Genomic DNA, 20,565 nt, shown 5'->3' on the forward strand with positions numbered 1-20,565 from the left:
GCCGTGAACTAGGTAGAATACACCATGTCAGATGGATATTCAGATCCTTAGAATAGTGATGGCAAATGTACAAGACTGTGTATGATATCAGCTCTCACGTGAAGGAACCACTGCTTATAAACGTGTGTTTGTGTTTTTGTTGTATTATAATCTAGAATATTCAACGGTGAGACACACTGCCAGTGTGTAATACCCTCAATTCTCTGAGCTTCTTGTATCAGATGTAAATGATTTAAATGGACAACATGTACATAGAGGCATACTGGGCTATATTTCACTGTCATTTATTTGCTAAATCCATGTTTCTGCATTAGAAACAATACAAGTGTAGGTTATTTCGAATTTATGTGAAATACATTTCAATTAAAAATACTATCATGTATTTTATAATTCTATTGAATTGTTTATTTAAAAGATTAATCCAAATAAATTACAAGTAATTGTTTTCCATTATTATAGACAGCCTTATAGGCTTACCAGATCAATAGTTTAGTTCTCTGTCTATTGGCCAGCGAGAGTAGACTTATCCCATAGTTAACTGACGAAAGGGTCTTTGACAGAGCTGTGTCAATATACCCATGTCTATCTGCTTCTAAAGTAGTTGATCAGTTGACACAAACATTCTGCAGTTGTCTTCGGCGAGCCCCACTAACAACATCTCAAAATGAAGAATGGTGCTATCCATGGTGCTGAAACGCTGCTTGGACGACTCCTGTCATCAAATAGTTCACTTTTACTTCGAAGACCCAACTAAGTGGCTCAGCTATTCAATATGGATATAAACAAAACATGATTTTGATACTTCATAGAATACTTTATAAAAATTAAAGTTATAGTACCAAATATTTAAAAATATATAAATCAATTTGTTCTTATATATTATCTTGAATTACCATTATTTTGTCAATAATTATAATTTGTGTTAATTTTTTTGTTGTCATTTGATTTTGTTTTAATTTCTTAATTTATTTTAGTTAATCAAAAAAGGTTTAATAGATCTACTGATGCTGTGAAACATCACAGTATCAAATAGCCTGTAGTTGTCGCAATCATTTGCAACAGAGAGAAAAGTTGAAGGCTTAAAAATGTAGATCAGATGATTTATCCAATTTCCAAGATATCCTCTTTGACCACTTCCTAGTGTGGTATAGCCTACATGAATTGGATTAAATGTGTGATTTCTAGCATAATACACAATTGCTTCCGTTTGAACACAATTTTCCGGGGTTGCCCTTTGGCCCTGTCTTTTACCTCTCAGTCCTGCTGATGGACTAGAGAAGCAGGACAATACAGGACAAAACACACCAACGGCAGTGCCGCTGATCACTGTGCTTCGTCGTGATTAAAGACACCCAATTACTGCAATGAACAGTGTCGTAATTACGTTCCTTAATCACATTCTGGAGGTCTAATTGCCTTAACGATGTGTTTCATTAAACGAATGTAGGTATTACAGTCGACAGTTTTCATACACAGTTGTTGTCGAATTAACAAATTATTAGACAGCGTCATGGAAATTGTTTTAATAATAATAATTAAGCCTGGCCGAGCTTTGTGGTGTAATACAAACAGACATGCCCTTCTAGCCGCGGGGCAACGTTGTCCACCACGTCTGGCCTTTGCTCCCAAGGCTTCGTGTGACTTTACATCTCAAGGTCCAGAAAAGTTACCGTTTGTGATGGAGCGTAAAATGATCATCTCATTATTATTTTTTACAACATGCTTAGCATGTGGCGACTTTCCGAAGATCAACAAGCTCTTTATGGTTTTAGTTAAACATGAACTGAATCGTTATTTAGGCTATGGGCCATGAAGAGAGAATTATAATGTTATAATATTTATAGTTGATAATTAGGTGCACAAGCCCATTTCTTCAGATTTTTTATTATTATTTCCTTATCCCACGTTCAGATTTTTTAAAGATAAATGAGACAAAGTGGCCTTTCTCTGAAAAATATATTCCAGTCCCGGCTTCGTTTTCTTAAATTACTCCAGTTTCAGTGATTTCATCAGACGACCAGACGAAGATTTTCGTTTTGTTCAAAATATTTTAATAAAGCTTTCCAACACATCAACACATACAAATGGCCCTCTTTATTCTTATAATAACTAATGTATCTACAATAAAACACTGCTTGACCTGACAGCGCTCCTGATCCATCAAGACCTCGGCCTTATTGCATGAGTGTGTAAGAAATGACGCAAATTAGACACGTCGCTAATGCAGAATACAGTACCACCATGCAAATAAAATGTATCAAATCAATAAATAAAAAATAACAAATTGAAAAGAACATGAACTGAATATACAAGTTTTTAGAGACTCAAATATAATTATATTACAGTGCCAAGGAAACTGCCAATGTAGCACAAGTGTTTGATACAACAAAAATATATAAATGACTATAAACTCTGTATTGAGAGATTAAAACAAACTAATTTCGTATTCATTTGAGCTCATTTTGCTTTCCCACAGACTCTTAGTTGCTCAACACATTCTCAAAAGATCACAAAATAACCACCAATAAGAAAAACCCTCTTAAGTTATAAATAAAGTAAGTGAAGCAGCAAGGTTGTGGTTTCTTATTTTAACTAATGTCTTAAGTTGTTCCATCTATTCAAGTGAAATGGTCGCGTGTATTTGTCAGGTCACCACCTTTCACACAGGGTCCATATTTGCGCAGTGGTAAACAACTGCCAATCCATCACCACTTGCGAGACACTCGTACATTTCTGTTTGGTTTTTCACTTTCATTCATACCAGCACTTAAAGGATGCTTTATATATACACAATCAAGCGTTGTCTTAACAAAAAGCGCTTCTTCCAATGCATTTGTAAATGTTATAAATGTACTCATCATCGGATTCACTTTTCTCGGTCTACACTGACTTCTATCCAAAGTCGCTGTTTGTTTTAAAAAGTGTTGTTCGCTCTCGCATGTGCTTCTCTGAGTCTCTGGTACTGGCTCGTTGTTATGATTCAGCTAAGGCTTGTCAGTGCATTGTTTAAACAGGCTCGAGGTGACGTTGTTGAAAAGGACGCATTTGTCCGGACAGGATGACCCGGCCAATCCGGTGGCGAAGGGGTAAACAGGCGGCTGGTCGTACGCACTTATCCCCGCACTCAGACCTGGTAGACCCGGAGCAGCAAGGGCCGTGGTGGCGGGTATGGACGCCGCTGAGATGGCCTGGCCCTGGTTCAGATAGGCCACCAGCCTCCTCATCTCCTCCAGAGCCTGCGCTTGCATGAGGATGTAGTTTTTGGCGAGCAGCAAAGTGGCGATTTTGGAGAGTTTCCGGACGGAGGGGCTGTGCGCGTACGGGATGACAGAGCGCAGCTCGTCCAGCGCGTCGTTCAGGTCGTGCATCCTCCGTCTCTCCCGCGCGTTGATGTTTAGTCTGAGTGTTTTCTGCTCTTTGTTTTTCTTACCTCCCTCCGGTTTACCGGCGGCCACCGTTCTCCCGTCGGCCAGGAGAACCATCTCACATCTGCCGTCGCTGTCATCGTCCGGGCTCTGCTCCCCGCCACTGCTCTCTGCTGCCGAGGTCCTGTTGCTGCTCTCTCCGAATTTGACGCACAAAGATCCGGTAGGCAGACCCAGCGGCCCCCCTCGACCCCCAGCCAGTCCACCGGGTTGAATCGGGTCCGAGTCGGTCTGATCAAAACAGCTGATGGGTGACTGGTGGTCCCTGGACCCCGGCAGGTCAACACCAGCCGCCGACCTGAAGGAGTCCATCTTTTTGTTGGAGACCGCGCTGAGAGTTTTGTGGAAAATATCTCCTGGTCCGTTCAAGTTCATTCTCCTGTCCATAGCACTTCCTCTCCTCCAGACGCTGCTTTAGTGGTGGCAGTTTCTGGAGACTCTCCCGGCGACGGCTCTTGTATACGTTTCTTGCCTTGTGAGCTGTCAGAGAGAGTGAGTTGTTCTTGATCGCTTATTATTGCTCGACTTGTCAACTGAGATGCTGGAGACACTTCGGTTCTCTTTCCCTCTGCTCTGCTCTCTCGCTCTGCTCTCTGCGCTCGCGCTCCTTATCTCGCACTGATTCACCTTCAGCAGATCTCTACGGCGATCAGCTTCACGCGCAAGAACGGGGTCTTTTACATCATTATCTCGAGGCGGGTTAATATGAAGAGGATTCGCCTATTGGGACACAGTTCTCTCTCACTCTCTCTTCCTCCTTCTCTGTACCCAATCAGGTTAACGTTTGAATTAATGGGATTTAAACGGTAACAAACAATCCCTCGTGCTCTCTCCCTCCTCCCTCTGTATCTCTCTGTCCCTCTCCGTTTGGGTATAGTGGCTCTGCGCGCGCACTCGTTGTGATCTAAGGAGCTGCTTACAGCTTTATAAAGAGGCGCTCGGGTCTATTATTCGAGTTACCATCTGTATACACACTTGAGTACATATGTTTGAAAGGAGCTGCCTCCTATTAGAAACCCAAACCACTGTTTCTAAAAGTGACGTGCGTGGCGACATTCACCCGTCAATGCGCAATCTAAATGCGCCTCTCCGTTTCAGAATGATGGATAAGTCAGGCGGATAATATAACTCTTCATTGACTACTGAGACACGAGACTATATTTGTCCTCAAGTTTGACCATTTCTCCCTCCCTGCTTTCTCCGCTGTCTTCATCACAAGGCCTTCATTTAGAACTTACACTATATTGATTCCACTCAAAGTTTACGCTTCTATTTGGTACAAGCCATTGATTAATAAAACAGTAATAATTATTTTATGCCAGTTCAAACTGTGTCGTGAGAATTGTAATTCATGCAATAGCCTACAGTTTTTAGCCTGAATTGCATAATATTTTTTGCTAACATTCCACTCCTTGTATTCTGTGTCATGCCAAAGGTTTGACACGACAAGATCTGGCAAAGAGTGGAATGATACACTCATCTAACTGGTACCCAGGCTATTCAATTTCTGGTTCGATTAAAATGATTTACATTTTTACAAATCGTTGATGGCCCCCAGATCCAAGCCTCTTTAACGTGTGCCTCTCCCCATATAAGGAGCTTATATTGTCCAGACAATAGATGTGCAGACAATAGATGTGCAGTCGTAGCTATCTTATAATAAGATAATCATGGCATGATGACTAAATTGTCTGAAATTTTTTTTGCAGATTTGCTTGCTGAGGTATTATTCACAATAAATAAAGTTATAATAAGTAATCTTAATAAGTCAATAACTGCATACATTGAATGATTGAGTATAATCAATTATTTGCAACCCCTCATACTTCTGGGCTTCAGAGAGAACAAAACCATCCAAAAAAGTAATGCTGGCTAGACATTACTTGGGCTGACATTGCCATCTACTGACATAAAGTATATCCTACATCTATGAAAACAATTCAGAACTGTGTTCCTGAGGGATCATATCATTTATTTACCCCCGAAATAAAGATTTCCCCTTAATCAAACTTTGCAGAATTAGCAACACCTCTTGGATATTGGATGTGCTCTCTCTCTCTCTCTCTCTCTCTCTCTCTCTCTCTGTCTCTCTTTCTCTCTCAATTCAATTCAATTCAATTCAAGGGCTTTATTGGCATGGGAAACATGTGTTAACATTGCCAAAGCAAGTGAGGTAGACAACATACAAAGTGAATATATAAAGTGAAAAACAACAAAAATTAACAGTAAACATTACACATACAGAAGTTTCAAAACAGTAAAGACATTACAAATGTCATATTATATATATATACAGTGTTCTAACAATGTACAAATGGCTAAAGGTCACAAGATAAAATCTCTCTCTCTCTTTCTCGCTCTCTTGCTCTCCTGATGTCTCTCTCTCGCACTCTCTTTCTTTATCTCTCCCTCTCTTTATCTGTCTCTCTATCTCTCTATCTCTCTATCTCTCTTGCTCTCTGTCTGTCTGTCTGTCTGTCTGTCTGTCTGTCTGTCTGTCTGTCTGTCTGTCTGTCTGTCTGTCTGTCTGTCTGTCTGTCTGTCTGTCTGTCTGTCTGTCTGTCTGTCTGTCTGTCTGTCTGTCTGTCTGTCTGTCTGTCTGTCTGTCTGTCTGTCTGTCTGTCTGTCTGTCTGTCTGTCTGTCTGTCTGTCTGTCTCACTCTCTCTTGCTCTCTCGCTCTATCTCTCTCTCTCGCTTTCCCTCTCTCTCTCTCCCTCTCTCTCTCTCTCACTCTCTCTCTTTCTATCTCTCTTGCTCTCTCTCTCACACACACACACTTCCCTATCTGTCAGCAGCATCCTCATGGTATTGAGGTGTAATCTCAAGGTCAATGTTTCTGGGTTTCAACCAGGTCAATTAGGCTTCCTACACAGCCTCTGGTAATGATATACTGTAGTGTCTGTGAGGGGCTTCTCAGCTTGCACTGATGCTGGAATACTAAAGAATGATGGTCTGGCGAGAGGCGAAGACACTCACTTTATCCTGAGACAGCGAGGGAACACCTTCATGCCCAATCAGTCTGGGCTAATGAGACAAGATGAGGCTGGATGTGGAAACAGCATTCACAGGCTCAGCACCCTCCTGCCTCATCTCTTCTCTCATCACACAGTCAGCACTTAGCTGATCATGGAGAGATTGTAGGGATGAAGGGGACCATATAGAGCAGGGCTTGATGAGCTCATTGTGATTACAGGACAGGTGCATTTCCTCTAGAACTCTTGACTGAGTAGTACACTGAACAAAAATATAAATGTAACACAAAACAATTTCATCGATTTTACTGAGTTACAGTTAAGTTACATATAAGGAAATCAGTCAACTGAAATACATTCATTAGGCCCTAATTTATGGATTTCACATGACTGGAAATACAGATATGCATCTGTTGGTCACAAATACCTTACAAAAAAATGTATGATGCCTCATGCCTCCTTCGCTTAGAGTTGATCAGGCTGCCTGTGGAATGTTCTCCCACTCCTCTTCAATGGCTGTGTGAAGTTGATGGATATTGACGGGAACTGGAACACTTTGTCATACACCTCGATCCAGAGCATCCCAAACATGCTCAATGGGTGACATGTCTGGTGAGTATGCAGGCCATGGAAGATCTGGGACATTTTCATCATGGTCATCATGGTCTGCGACTGTGAGGCTGGTTGGACGTACTGCCAAATTCTCTAAAATGACTTTGGAGGCTACTTAAGTTCGAAAAATTAACATTAAATTATCTGGCAACAGCTCTGGTGGACATTCCTGCAGTCAGTATGCCAATTTCACACTCCTTTAAAACTTGAGACATATGTGGCCTTGTGTTCTGTGACAAAACTGCACATTTTAGAGTGGCCTTTTATTGTCTCCAACACAAGGTGCACCTGTGTAACGATTAGGCTGTTTAATCAGATTCTTGATATGCCACACCTGTCAGAGAGATGGATTATCCTGGCAAAGGAGAAATGCTCACTAACAGGCATGTAAACACATTGGTGCATAAGATCTCAGAAATAAGCTTTTAGTGTGTATTGAACATTTCTGGGATCTTTTATTTCAGCTCACAAAACATTGGACCAACACTTTACATGTTACACGTTGCATTGATATTATTGTTGAGTGTAGTACTCTTTACAGCTTAAAGATGGGAGAAATATCTTGAGGAGTCTAATTGCATATCATAAAGGGATAATTCACCACCAAATCAAAGTGTGTCAGAAATCTTCATACTTCAATAGAGGGCCACATGGCTCCTATTCCAGCTACACATGATGGATCCAAATGTCTGTCTTGAGAGGGTGTGTTTGTTGTGTCTCCATCCTCCAATTGGTCACTCTACATTGACTATTAACTGTCATCACACACATTTACAGTTTTTCCTTTGATCTGTCTCTGAGCTATAATGTGCTGAGGCAATCCCCAGGGTCAAAATGTTTCTCCGTCTCATATTCGAGTCTTAATGTAGTAAGTCATTTCTACCACACGGTGGCACACAACAACCACTATGATAAGAGCTACGTTATGTATTTATCAGGATTTTTTTGTGTGAAGAAATCATTGCAAGTCTTATCAACAATAGACATGGATAAGCATGATTTAAATTCGAAAGAATTCGAGGCAATTTAGAGGAGATTAAAATCCAGGAATTTAAATGTATTTTAACTTCCTCAATTTTCTGCATTGAAAAAGAACTGCGTTGTTCGACCATGAATATCATTTGATATATGTTTATACTTATGTAATAAATGATCATTCAATAATATTTGATGTCTTGTCAGAAATCATACATTTCCCCAAGGTGTGGAAGTTATGAATACAAGGATATGGTAAACAACTTACATTTTCAAAGGTTTATTATACAACAATCATGTGCAGCACAGAGGGAGATAGACACGTAACAATCTGCCCCGTTCCAAATACAAGACCGTCATTATATGCTCATCCGTATCTCTGCTCTCTCCAGCTGCCTCGGAGTGCCTGGGCCCTGGTCAAAACATAGGCAACTTGCAAGGACAGAGTGAAGTGAACCATGGAGTAGACGTCTCTGTGACTTTAAAGTGCCTATAGCTGAATTACAGCCACCGGCCTTATCCCCAGGAATGTCACTTAGGGCATTAATGATGTCTAAGTGCTGTTTTATGGCGACTCCTATCATCAGAAAGCAGTCAACCTCTGGTTTAATAGGCAGCTAGAATGTGAACAACTGTTTTGTTGCATGGCAACACAATCACATGAAGAGATTTATTTTTGTGTTGAGTAGCAATTTCCCAATGCCAGAGTGGTCATTTCAGATCAATTACTGTGTTTGCTTCTGCTCTTAGAGTAGCTAGTATTCAGGTCAGGTCAGTTCACTGTGCCATGTCCTGCCCTGACCGACTCAACACTGAGATAACAAACTCTCTTTTTGAGGCTGAGGTCATTCATAGAGGCCCATTCATAGAGGCCCACTGCAGCAGTAGAATAACCTAAAACTACTCAGGAGGTATTCCATTATTTTCATTGGCCAAACACCAGAGTCACTGGAGATAACCCAAGATGACTTTATATTACTGGGTCTCTAACAGACTATGCAGAATCCCTTTTTTAATTTTCAATCTCTCTCTCTCTGTCTCTCTGCCAAAATCCTCTTATTTCCTACTGCTGACCAAAGGAGGGAGAGGAATCATGACCTAATTCAACATTGGTCAAATAGGAAAACAAGCATATCACTGGTACCCGGGGGTAGTGAAACAGGTATTACATCACCTGGGAATGCCTTCTCTTCTTCCTGTGGTGCTATGTGATTGTCAGAGAAAGATACAGCTAACTTAATACTGTTTAAAACGACGACACTGTATACCTATTGACCTATCAAATATACATTACCACAGAAGGTTCTGGTGAATTGTATCCTATATTGTATGCTAGTGATTACCCTAAAACGTTGTCAACTTGATATAATGATTTGACATGCCATGTTGACCCTCACTCTGTGTTGTGTAGGGGCCTACATTGGGGTACAACGTATTCAAGTCTGCCCATGTATGCAACGGCCACTAGGTGGCATAGCAAACCTATGGGTATTATTGTAAATCTGCAAACCGCGAAGAAACGATTCAACATAGGCCTATTTGATTGGATATGAATAAATGCTTTTGACAAATACAATTTCCACATCTCTTCCAATTTTTCGAGATGAAGTCTATATTTAAATCTGGATTATATGTTCATATTCTGACAAATGATCCTAGTTGAAATCAGAAATAGGCTATGGGTTGAATGGACCGTTAAATATGCAGGCCTAAGGATTAGCCTACGTACCCCATGTATAGGAGGCTACAGATTGGGGTTGATCGTTACATTAGGCTATGTTGTCACTGCTTGCAAATGTCATTACACGTAAACCTCACAAGGAGACAAGAAGGCTACTATTTTTAAGTGAAATGTAGAACTGTGTGGCTGTAACTGTGTATGTGCCTTCTTGTGGCGTGTGTGTTTGTGTGCATATTTATGTGAGTCCTGATGTGCGTGTATATGTATGCGTGGGTCTGCATGTAGGCTGTGTGCCTTTGTTTAGATAAATCCGGCTGTGCCCTGCTTTCGTGTAGGCCTATTTAATATAATAGCTTACTGTATATTTCGTGTATAATAATATTATTCTGACGCGTTCGCGTATAGCGCAGGCCTACTAAAACAAAATGGGCTGCTCTTGGTTTCAGCACCAGTGGTGGTGGACAGCGCCTTGAGAGCGGATCGTGTATAAGCAAGGCCTCTACCTCAACCAAAGGTCCTTCATTTACACTCGACCACAGGGCACATTTACAACATCCTCCCACATATTTTAACATGTTTAAGCTGCATATGTTTTAGCTGCAATCGACAATGTTGAATATCGACAGCGGAGGCTACATGCATTTGAAATGACATCAGTTATCATAACTTGAAGACATGAGCTGGTAGTATTGGGTGCTTTATTTACTCTGAAAAAAAGAAAACGATACAACATAGACTACAGGGGAATTTGCAGACAACAATTGCAGACACAAACCTTTTCCGTTATCGCTTTAGTATGTCGTTTTAGTGAAAGCTGTGTGCACTCGCGTAGATGACAGCAGGCTCCGCTCTTGGCATTCACCGCGTGCCTTAATTGTAAGACATTAAATCAAGGTCCGCTGTGAACACGGAGAACTAGAACCTCAGAAGACTCAGTGAGTGTGTGCGTGTGCTACATTTTGCCATATCCACCCATAACATTCCTTATTTGCCATTTCCGCCCCTAATATTCCTTGTTCAATATAGACTAACCACCCGTTCCTTCAGACCTTCCGTGCGAATAGTTATGTGGCGATGTCAGTGTGCTTTGAAGTTGGAGTGGCATTCTGGAATGGAAGGTTACATAGCTGCTGATAAATGTAGGCTATATACATTACACCACCATGACAATTTAATGTAATTTGATAGAAAAAAAAACTATTAAAAATTGAAGTACGGCGGCCATTGAGCTTGGTGACACCCGTGCGCAATGGGTTAAAGTCGTCTCTAGCACTGTTTTTGGGGGCTAGATTCAAACTGATGGTTCGTCCGAATCCGTCTCCGGAGGCAAAAAGGGGGACGGGCCATTTGATCTTTTTCAAATGATGTCTGTTTTGGCAACAAAAAAAGCGTCAGGAGTAGACTTCAACCACGTCGTATTCCTCCATCAAACACCTACCAAAAAAAGAGAAGAAAACACCAAATGCGTCACAAACCTTAGAAAGTCAATCCTGCAATCCTGTACGGGAAAGAGAGAAAAGCCTACAAACAGGGGAAAAGTGTTCCTCTTACATTCAAAAAATAATCGAATAGAGATCCATAAAGGTCGCTTTCTGCTTGGAAAAATTGGACGGTACTTTACAAGAGAAAGCATAGCACCAGTCTACTCGCAGGTCAAGTAAAGACAAAAAAGAGATTCTGCAAAGCTAGAATGGGGCAATTCGAAAGCCTCAAACTGCCCTCCTCCTGCATTCCATCAACGCACAGTGGAACCGACGAAGGCAAAGGTATATAGGCTCCTCTCCTCACAAATCCATCTGGGACCGAGGACGAGCTGAGCTGAGTTGTACATGTCCCGTTTTCGATACCACTAAATGAGACTGATCTCCCTCAGCCCGGTCTTTTCCCCTCGCCGGCTGACTTCAGGATTAATGGCGCTCTAGCCAAACAAATAAGGCATCTGCCTTCTGCACCAGAGGGTTGCATGGGGGCGGTGACGTCACTGGGCAAACAGATGTTCTCTCTCTATAGCCAACGTCCCCAATCATCTTCCTATGCCCTTGAAACTAAGGAATAATCACTTCAATCTCAGTTTAAACCTAATCTCTCTGTTTCTTAGCTATTGCAATTACTCGACGCACCTTGTTAAAGTGTATAGTGATGGACATAGAACGAATAGAAAGAGGATTTTAAATCCTGTTTTGTCATGTCAATGCACAGCGATCTGTGTGAGCAGGCTAGTTTGATAATATTACTAGGTGAGTTAGGCTATTGGTTTAGCCTAAAGGTTTGAAGTTGACTGGCTATATAATCAGTTACGTAATGTTACACTGTTCTAATAATGGACACACGCGCGAGCGATTTTCTTTTTTCAATTGTGTCGAATTGTTTAATATGTGTGAGGCATTAGAACAATATCGTTTAAGAATTTGTTTAGGTCCAATGCTGGACCCTATTCGCTGTCCGTGGTTTTGAAACCAGTTCAAAGCGAGAGTATGAAACGGATGTGTCTGTTCATGTCTTTGCATTCACTATGAAAACTATTTTACATTTAGTCTTTTAATAAGCAAGAGAATGTGCATTAATGAAATGAATTGTGCATAGTATCCATGTGCATATATAGAATAGAAAACGCCAGTGTTTATAGCGCATGATAACCGCGTTTGAAACTGCATGCCAATAGGCTATTGGATGTAATCTCAGGTTGTGTTGAATTCAGTCATTATATCCACCAATTTGCCTCATGAAAACAGTGCAAAATATACTGAAATGGAATTGATCAATTATTGAGTCAAGGCTACTACCCCACTACCTCCACTACTACTATTAGGACTAGCCTGTCTACTACAGCAACTAGGCTACTGCCTCAACAGTGCTGCTAAGCGTTCCAATAGGCTTTGGGAGCTATTTCTGCCTTGACACAGATTATATTCACTAATGTATATAAGTATAGGCTTGAACGCAGTTTGGATTCAGAAGGCTATGATTATTGCACTGCATTACCCATTCAATATTTGGGATGGAGAAACAAAGGGAAACGCCATTTTAGATGGGGGGGGGGGGATCCCCCCTCCCATATTAAAAATCTAAATGACACAGTCCTTTATGAACTGATATTTGGAATGTGTAACAAACCCGCTTGATAGTTTACCTTCCCGCTATCGGATAACCATAGAGAACTCAACCTAGTAGGTCAGTGCGCGGACCCATTGTCTCAAAGCGTCGCGCGACGAACAAACAGGTGCATAATGAGCATGCAGTCATTCCATCGTTTTTGTCCATTATGTAGACTAACTCTAGTCCATATATATGAGGCCACTTGTACAGTAACGTGTATAGTGATTCTACTGGCTCTTTGTCAACCTTATTCATATCCATAATTACTAGAGGCATTTTTTTAACGCCCGCCATAACAATGGCAAGTGCAACGTCGGAGGCAAGTCCGTTATCTTTGAGTTCCTTTGCTTTGAGCGAATCATGCCAACACCCCAACACCATACAGGCTAGTGAGTGTGGTCAGTTTTATGCTACACGTGGACAACACTTAACAAAGCACATGTCTTTCCTTCTCATTTATGATATCAAATACCGACCCAGTCGAAACATGGATACTTCATACTCACCCTCTCTCGCAGGCCAGACGGTCGGTCCCATGGTATTGTCGTGTATCCATTCGCTTTTTGTTTTCTTTCACATCATTGTGTGGTGAGCAAACGGCGTGTAGGCCTATTCCCGGTTATCTCGGTGTCATGATAGACAATCAGGGGACTCCGGCGGGCGAGTAGCGGATTCTACCAGTGTGAGCGATGCTCTGCAAAGCATGGCTCCCTTTTCCCCTTCTTTCAAAAGAGGGCAGGTCGTTCTGTGCATTACAATGAGTTAAATCCCCCCTCTTTCTCTCTCCACACACACACACACACACACACACACACACACACACACACACACAGTTGGAAATATCAAATGACAATATAACATGAAAGGATTTTGTCAAGTTTGTTAGCCTATATATGCATTTTGTTTTGTCGTGTTTATTTCTTTCACGATGTTAAATATAGCAGTGCACCAAATCCTAGCGGACTAGATTTGTGTCATCAACGATAATCTGAACCTAGGTTAGGAATGTGCGCAACAAAGGTACAGCATTGAATCGACGTCTCCGTGTGCCGGGTGCAATTTGTCATGTTTAATACCGTCTGTCCTGAGAGCTCCATTAGTACGTTGTAGTTCCACGCATTCTGCCTCTAGACCGCAGCTCAATCTCACTGAATCTGTTCCAATGAGATGGTGAGCCCTCAGACCGCACGTGATTCATGGGCCAGATATAAATGTCAATTTATTTCACGACCTTAAATAGGTAAAAATGCATATTTACAACTCCGAACGATTTAAAAGCACATGTTAAAAGATGTTAAAGCACATGTCGACCCAGTTTATCGGAATGTACTTAACCTATACTCGAAGGTCTTCTAAGGTAGCCAATTGGACATCAATGGGATCCGTATTCACCCAGGAGCATTTATTTACATGGGTAGCATTCTTCTTATATTTGTAGAACATTATAATGCTGCATAGGCCTTCATTTGCTGTGAAAACGCAATGCGTTGCACCCTTTTACAAGCATAGATGTCATGGCTATTCTGGCGCGTGTAGTTCTCATGCGGAGAGGGAGGCCAACGGCAGCTATCCTAATTAGGTCAAATTAGATAAGGTGAATGCAGCTCTTACAGTACCATCAAATATAGCAACAATTCATTCTGCTTTATAAAACACTGGGTTTTTGAAAAAATGTCAAATATTGTAGACCCCGAGGAAAGTAAAATGTGAGGGCAGTCTATAGGCGACTAGTTCTCCAAACGAGTCATCAGTCCAAGTCTTGATATGAAAAACGGAGTGACGTTAATATCAGTCACGTTATGGATGGTAGCTTCTCGTACAGGCCTGCATATTTTGGTTGAAAAAATTTGAGAGTGTAAAAAAATGCATTAGGTCTATACAAAAGCTATTTAATATTCAATTAATAATTTATTTAAGTGCCACCCCTGTGTTCGGTGCTACTGGTTTGTATTCCTTTCACTTCCTGCCGAGATCGACTCAGGGGCAAAATATCCAGTGGAAACACAACCCAGTATGGATCCCCACACTTGGCCCCATGGAAAGATGATGTCATTCTAGCCGGTCAAAACTCTAACGCTAATGGCTCAAGAAAACGACCCGAACACATAGCGAATCACACACGCACATGCAAGGTGTTACTAAAAAAAGATTTCACTTTATTTTTTGGGGGATATGATATGTCGCTATAGCCTGTGTCCACACACTTTCTCTGAATACAGAAGCTACTGCATGCTCGAAAACACGCTCTATTTCTCCCATTCTTCCCCTCTGTTCTCTTGACGCGGTGGATGGAGGCTGCAGGCATTCTCCTCTCCCTACGTGACATCTACCTCCCTGCTTGCCCTCTATAGAGGATACTATCTAGGGTACATGCTTGCCCTCTATTGAGGATACAATCTAGGCTACTGCACTCTATTACAGCGGGCCTTTAAACACACGATTGCTGTGAGAATTCAATTATCGTTTAGTGATGCCACATTAGCGGACAACATTATATATAACAAATATTAATATAATATCTGGAAGAGGCATTTTCGTCTACAGTTTTAGTAGGCCTATTGATTCATTCACGTGTGAAAACACGTTGCAACAGTGGTATAGTGCTATATATCTGGATACAACTTTGGAGGGACATTTTAAAGCACTTTTTTCACTGTGAGGGGAGAGAAAGGGGGGAAAAGCTATTGTTCCCACTGAAACAATGGAAGCTGCGGGCGACGTGCAGCGGTGCGCGCAAGAATGTCGTGGCTCTGGGATGTGCGCGGGTCAGTGCCCGGGGTCTCCATCCCAAAGCCCTTTTCCCAGCGCGTCACAATGAACCTGCGCGAGGTCGGGACTCCGCGGGGTCACAGGCCATCCTCTATTGTCCCGCACTTCAAAACAGATAAACATGTATTAATCAAGGGCCGACCGGAGAGCCCCCTGTCTCACAGAGAAAACTAAACATAGAGGGAGAGGTGGGGAGAGGGTAAAGGGGGGAATGACTACCCCTGCAGATGCAAATTCCACCATTACTTAGGCCAGAGGTGGGACATGTAAAAGTTTGAAATGTTGCCCAAGTCCAACAGTCGGTGTAGAGAAATGTGTGCGGACTGGTTTTCAATCGGAGGATGGAGATATTGCTATTGCACGGTCTCTCAAGTAAGACTGAATTTGGAACCTTTAGGTTAGATTTTGTTCTAGTACATTTCGTTCAATTTTAGATTCGATTGTGTTGTGCAGAATATACTTTGGTCAAATCGGTGTGAGGTTGCAGTGCTCGGTTTAACTGGTATTGTTTGTGTAGCATAGACTAGAAATCCAATGGGCGAAGGAAAAGTGGTGCTTTGCATTGTGACATTACCATAACTCACAAGTCAGTCTTCATGAGTCAATACAAATTGACGGGATTGTTTACTAAATACTCGGGATTGTTTACTAAATACTCGAACATATTAGGCTACTTGAAAATACATTGATATAAGTTGTGCATGTAAGCCATGTGCAGGTGAAAATAGTCGCTACATATTCTGAGTGACTCAAAAAGCTATAGTATAGCCATTTTAGAATTATTCGTTATAACGTAAAAACAATAACACAAATGGCTGAATTAAATCGAAGTCCAGTGGTTTGACAATCGTTTGGTCCTTAAATGTATCTCTAAACGAAGAAATCTAGCTGTACTTTAATCACATTTTATCTAGCTAGCATATTGATGAATTATTCTTATTTTAGTAAAACGTTACTAATGCGTTACTAATATAAATGCACGCGCAGTAGGAATTTATACTTTTTTTGAACTGTAAATACTTTTGTAGTAGGTTAATGCACGTCAATAGGCATGTAAATAGGTTGAAAACAAATCAAACTATTTAAAGTGGTTGTATCAGACTGGGAATATTCACATTACATTTGAATCGATTCCAGACGAAAAATCTGGGAACATTTTCTGTAAATTGGCAACATTCAGACACTAACGTTACTCTCTCATGTGAACACAATGAGTGTGTTGTCTGACGTTGTAAAATGTAGTCTACGATAAACTATCGAAATATCAAATAGTCTCTGTTCAAATGTGTTGTTATTAACGCTTTTCGCCTTCTCTTACAGTCGATAAGCGCTGTGGTTTTCTGTATAATGGAATTTGACAACGGGGTATATATATGTAGACTAAGATCAGCCTCCTTATACAGACACAAAGACCCATAGGCTTCTATCCCCTAACATTGCAGCACCAGAACCTCACTGAAATAAATGACATATTCAATAGGTTACCTCAAAGGTTGTAGAAGCAATGATGGGGATCTCATTAATACCACTTTGATACGCTATCCATATTAGCATTAATTAACCACTCAATATGAACATTTGATTGCATTAATCCATATCATAATCTTTAGATTTCAGACAGGAATCTTTCTATGAGAAACAAATTTTATGGTCAATATTAGCAATATGATTATCCATATTTGCATTGATTAAACAAACACTCAATTATATCATGGCATTTGGATTGCATTACTGTACAAATGATAATGTAAATATTTGAGACCCAGAGATGGACTTGAGAAGCCTGTTGTTTGATACCTGATGTTATTCTGAAATGTAAGACATTGAGACTATTGGGGGAGAGGGAGTGAGCGAAGCATAGCTGGGAATTGAAGATGAAGAATAGGGAATGGTAAGAAGTGGCAGGTCTGATTATATATCAAAAAGATGTACTTTCAAATACATCTCATGTTTTGCTTATTTATGAATACATTTCCATTTTTGATAACCTTATATTTGATTTATTTCAGTATACTAACAAGATACTAACACAATCAAAGCTTAATGAATCTGTAAATCAGTCCGTTTAAGTTTAATCTTTCCATTTTGCTATTCAAATAGAGGCAACAGTTACTGCTAATTGTTATATTATTGTCAGTGATAGCCAAGATCTAACCGTAAAATTAGTGAGTATTTGAGTAACATGAAGTATCAGATTGTATCTGGGAAATACTAGATGGAAACATGATTAAGTAGTCATGGTGGTCATGTTACAGATCAATGGCATAATAAGGTAGTGTTTCAGTGACTTCAGGCCGATTTCTGCAGTCGTCATATTGCCTGTCATGTTCGGTTCTGTAGCCATGACAGACAGTGTGACCATTGGCATATACAGTCTGTCTAAAGGTTGCTCTGCCATTTGTGTTTCTTCATAAATAGTATTTCCCAGAGTCATATCGAGAGCTTGGGACTGGAAGGTTCTATCTGCAAGAAGAGGATTCTGGGATAATTGGCATTAAAGTTCTGAAACCTCATTGGTTTGATGGTGTCGGCAATTTTTAGATGGTTTTCTTTAGAACATTTTTAACACAAATTGGGGTATTTAGAGAACTATATAGGTAGAGATCGTTGAACAGAACACGGTTACATTTGACATTTTGACAAAAATGCAGAGGTACATTTTGACAAAAATGCAGATAGAAGCTTATAGTCCCAACCTCCCTCTCTCCCTCCCTCCCTCCCCTCTCTCTCTCTCTCTCCCTCCCCTCTCTCTCTCTCTCCCTCCCTCCCTCTCTCTCTCTCTCTCTCTCTCTCTCTCTCTCTCTCTCTCTCCCTCCCCTCTCTCTCTCTCTCTCCCTCCCCTCTCTCTTTCTCTCTCTCTCTCTCTCTCTCTCTCTCTCTCTCTCTCGCTCTCGCTCTCTCTCTCTCTCGCTCTCTCTCTCTCTCTCTCTCTCTCTCTCTCTCTCTCTCGCTCTCGCTCTCGCTCTCTCTCTATCTCCTCTCTCTCTATCTCCCCTCTCTCTCTATCTCCCTCTCTCTCTCTCTCTCTCTCTCTCTCTCTCGCTCTCTCTCTCTCTATCTCTCTCTCTCTATCTCCCTCTCTCTCTCTCTCTCTCCCTCTCTATCTCCTTTCTCTCTCTCGCTCTCGCTCTCTCTCTCTCCTCTCTATCTCCTCTCTCTCTACCTCCCTCTCTCTCTATCTCCCTTCTATCTCCTTTCTCTCTCTCTCTCTCTCTCGCTCTCGCTCTCTCTCTATCTCCTCTCTCTCTATCTCCCCTCTCTCTCTATCTCCTTTCTCTCTCTCTATCTCTCTCTCTCTCGCTCTCGCTCTCTCTCTATCTCCTCTCTCTCTATCTCCTCTCTCTCTCTCTCTATCTCTCTCTCTCTCTCTCTCTCTCTCTATCTCCTCTCTCTCTACCTCCCCTCCCTCTCTATCTCCTCTCTCTCTATCTCCTTTCTCTCTCTCTCTCTCTCTCTCTCTCTCGTTCTCGCTCTCTCTCTATCTCCTCTCTCTCTATCTCTCTCTCTCTATCTCCCCTCTCTCTCTATCTCCTCTCTCTCTCTATCTCTCTATCTCTCTCTCTCTCTCTCTCTCTCTCTCTCTCTATATATATATATATATATATATATATATATATATATATATATATATATATATATAATGTATGTATGTCAGGCTATGTATGCTCTGGCATTTCATTGATCATTGTAATGACTGGAGTATACAGACTATGAGAGATGGCTTGTCATGACTTGTTGTTTTAGTTTTTGAATGAGCGGTCCTCTCTCCACCATCAATGTATGATCAATGTTTGATCATCTGTTAATATGTAGTTACAGAGGTTATTGTTAGACTATAGTAAAGGCCTGCTCTAGTCTTATGCAATGTATGCAATATGCAATACATTATGCAATACAACACAGTACTGGCATCCAGTCATACTCTTTTTTGTTTGGAACGATATCCTTAGATGGTATTGTCATCATAACTGTATTTCAATGAAATCCTGATCTGAGTTGTCCCCATATATTTATCCCAGATAGGCCTGGATGTTATCCCAGATAGGCCTGGATGTTATCCCAGATAGGCCTGGATGTTATCCCAGATAGGCCTGGATGTTAGCCCAGATAGGCCTGGATGTTAGCCCAGATAGGCCTGGATGTTATCCCAGATAGGCCTGAATGTTATCCCAGATAGGCCTGGATGTTAGCCCAGATAGGCCTGGATGTTAGCCCAGATAGGCCTGGATGTTAGCCCAGATAGGCCTGGATGTTAGCCCAGATAGGCCTGGATGTTATCTCAGATAGGCCTGGATGTTATCCCAGATAGGCCTGGATGTTATCCCAGATAGGCCTGGATGTTAGCCCAGATAGGCCTGGATGTTATCCCAGATAGGCCTGGATGCTAGCCCAGATAGGCCTGGATGTTAGCCCAGATAGGCCTGGATGTTAGCCCAGATAGGCCTGGATGTTATCCCAGATAGGCCTGGATGCTAGCCCAGATAGGCCTGGATGTTAGCCCAGATAGGCCTGGATGTTAGCCCAGATAGGCCTGGATGCTAGCCCAGATAGGCCTGGATGTTAGCCCAGATAGGCCTGGATGTTAGCCCAGATAGGCCTGGATGTTATCCCAGGCAGGAAAGTGTAGCACCAAATCAAATCAATCAAATCAAATCAAATTTTATTTGTCACATACACATGGTTAGCAGATGTTAATGCGAGTGTAGCGAAATGCTTGTGCTTCTAGTTCCGACAATGCAGTAATAACGAACAAGTAATCTAACTAACAATTCCAAAAAAAAAAAACTACTGTCTTATACACAGTGTAAGGGGATAAAGAATATGTACATAAGGATATATGAATGAGTGATGGTACAGAGCAGCATAGGCAAGATACAGTAGATGATATCGAGTACAGTATATACATATGAGATGAGTATGTAAACCAAGTGGCATAGTTAAAGTGGCTAGTGATACATGTATTACATAAGGATGCAGTCGATGATATAGAGTGCAGTATCTACGTATGCATATGAGATGAATAATGTAGGGTAA

The 20,565-nt window shown here is 41.3% G+C and overlaps 1 protein-coding gene across 1 annotated transcript; it reads right to left on the reverse strand.

The window, feature by feature from the left end:
• Positions 1-2,076: 2,076 nt before the first annotated feature.
• On the reverse strand, positions 2,077-4,291 carry LOC112227533 (class E basic helix-loop-helix protein 22-like). The gene has a single exon (XM_024392338.1). It carries the CDS (start codon positions 3,810-3,812, stop codon positions 2,985-2,987), a length of 828 nt encoding a protein of 275 aa, XP_024248106.1. The 5' UTR covers positions 3,813-4,291; the 3' UTR covers positions 2,077-2,984.
• Positions 4,292-20,565: the final 16,274 nt, after the last annotated feature.

Source organism: Oncorhynchus tshawytscha, linkage group LG29 (genome assembly GCF_018296145.1).
Source record: "Oncorhynchus tshawytscha isolate Ot180627B linkage group LG29, Otsh_v2.0, whole genome shotgun sequence".
NCBI lineage: Eukaryota > Metazoa > Chordata > Actinopteri > Salmoniformes > Salmonidae > Oncorhynchus > Oncorhynchus tshawytscha.